Raw genomic sequence first — 897 nt, forward strand, 5'->3', positions numbered from 1 at the left:
CCGCCCCACAGACGCCGCGGGGATTCGCCCGCCGCTGTTGTCTCCATGCGGCGGGCGAGTGCGTCATCCGGGGAGTCGCGCACCCCTAAGAGGAACGGGCCGCGGGTACCCACTTTCTTCACCTGCATGCGCAGGTACTTGAAGAACTTGTGCACCTCCAACGCGTAGACGCGCTGCATGCTGGTGCGGTAGCGGCGCAGCACGGCGGTAAAGCCCTCCAGGTCGATGTGCGACAGCGCAGTTATCATGTCGCGTATGTTCTTCAGCTGCGCGTTAAGCTCGACGTGTTGGCGCCACACAAGTCGTCCCTTGCCGCTGTAGCGTGTGCGATCTGCGAGGTACGCCGCCTCGTGCCTGCTGATCACGGCGAGGATGTACGCCTTGGAGCGGTGAGCGATCATGCGGCGCTGCTCCGTGAAGAAGGCGCGGCGCTCAGCGACGGCGGCGATGGGGTAGTCCTCCACAAGCTTCGCGTTGTGCAGTAGTGCGTGCATCTGCTTCATTGCATCCGACAGCACCTGCGCGTTGTTTCCCTCCGCGAAGAAGTTGACGAGCTCGTCGTCGCGTGTGCTGCGAAGACGCAGGAGCAGCGGAACGGTCTGCGGCGGGAGACTCAGTTGGCTACACAAACCGTCGAGCTGCTCGTGCAGCTTCTGCAGGTTGCGCTGCTTGCGCTGCAGGGTGTTGTTCTCGTGCTCGATGCGCTGCAGCTGCGGCTTCTTGGAGAGAATGTGGCGCGAGTACTGCGCGATGCGGCCTTCGAGCTCCTCCACGTCGCTGACGAGGCCTGCGATGCGGCCGCGCACCGCCTCCCACTCACCGGCGGCTGTGACAAGCACATCGACCGCCGCGAGCTCTGCCGCCTTCTGCCGCGCCGACAGCAGCCGCTCGGTGCTG

General features: G+C 64.9%; 1 protein-coding gene across 1 annotated transcript; it reads right to left on the reverse strand.

Annotated features, from left to right (window-relative positions):
- DQ04_23111000 (hypothetical protein) lies at nt 1-897 on the reverse strand (the record flags this gene model as incomplete). The annotated part of the gene is made up of 1 exon (XM_009318144.1): nt 1-897. A coding segment is annotated over one exon (897 nt), but the record flags the coding sequence as incomplete, so codon positions are not given.

The sequence above is a fragment of the Trypanosoma grayi genome (assembly GCF_000691245.1).
Source record: "Trypanosoma grayi strain ANR4 Tgr_2311_V1, whole genome shotgun sequence".
Taxonomy (NCBI): domain Eukaryota; phylum Euglenozoa; class Kinetoplastea; order Trypanosomatida; family Trypanosomatidae; genus Trypanosoma; species Trypanosoma grayi.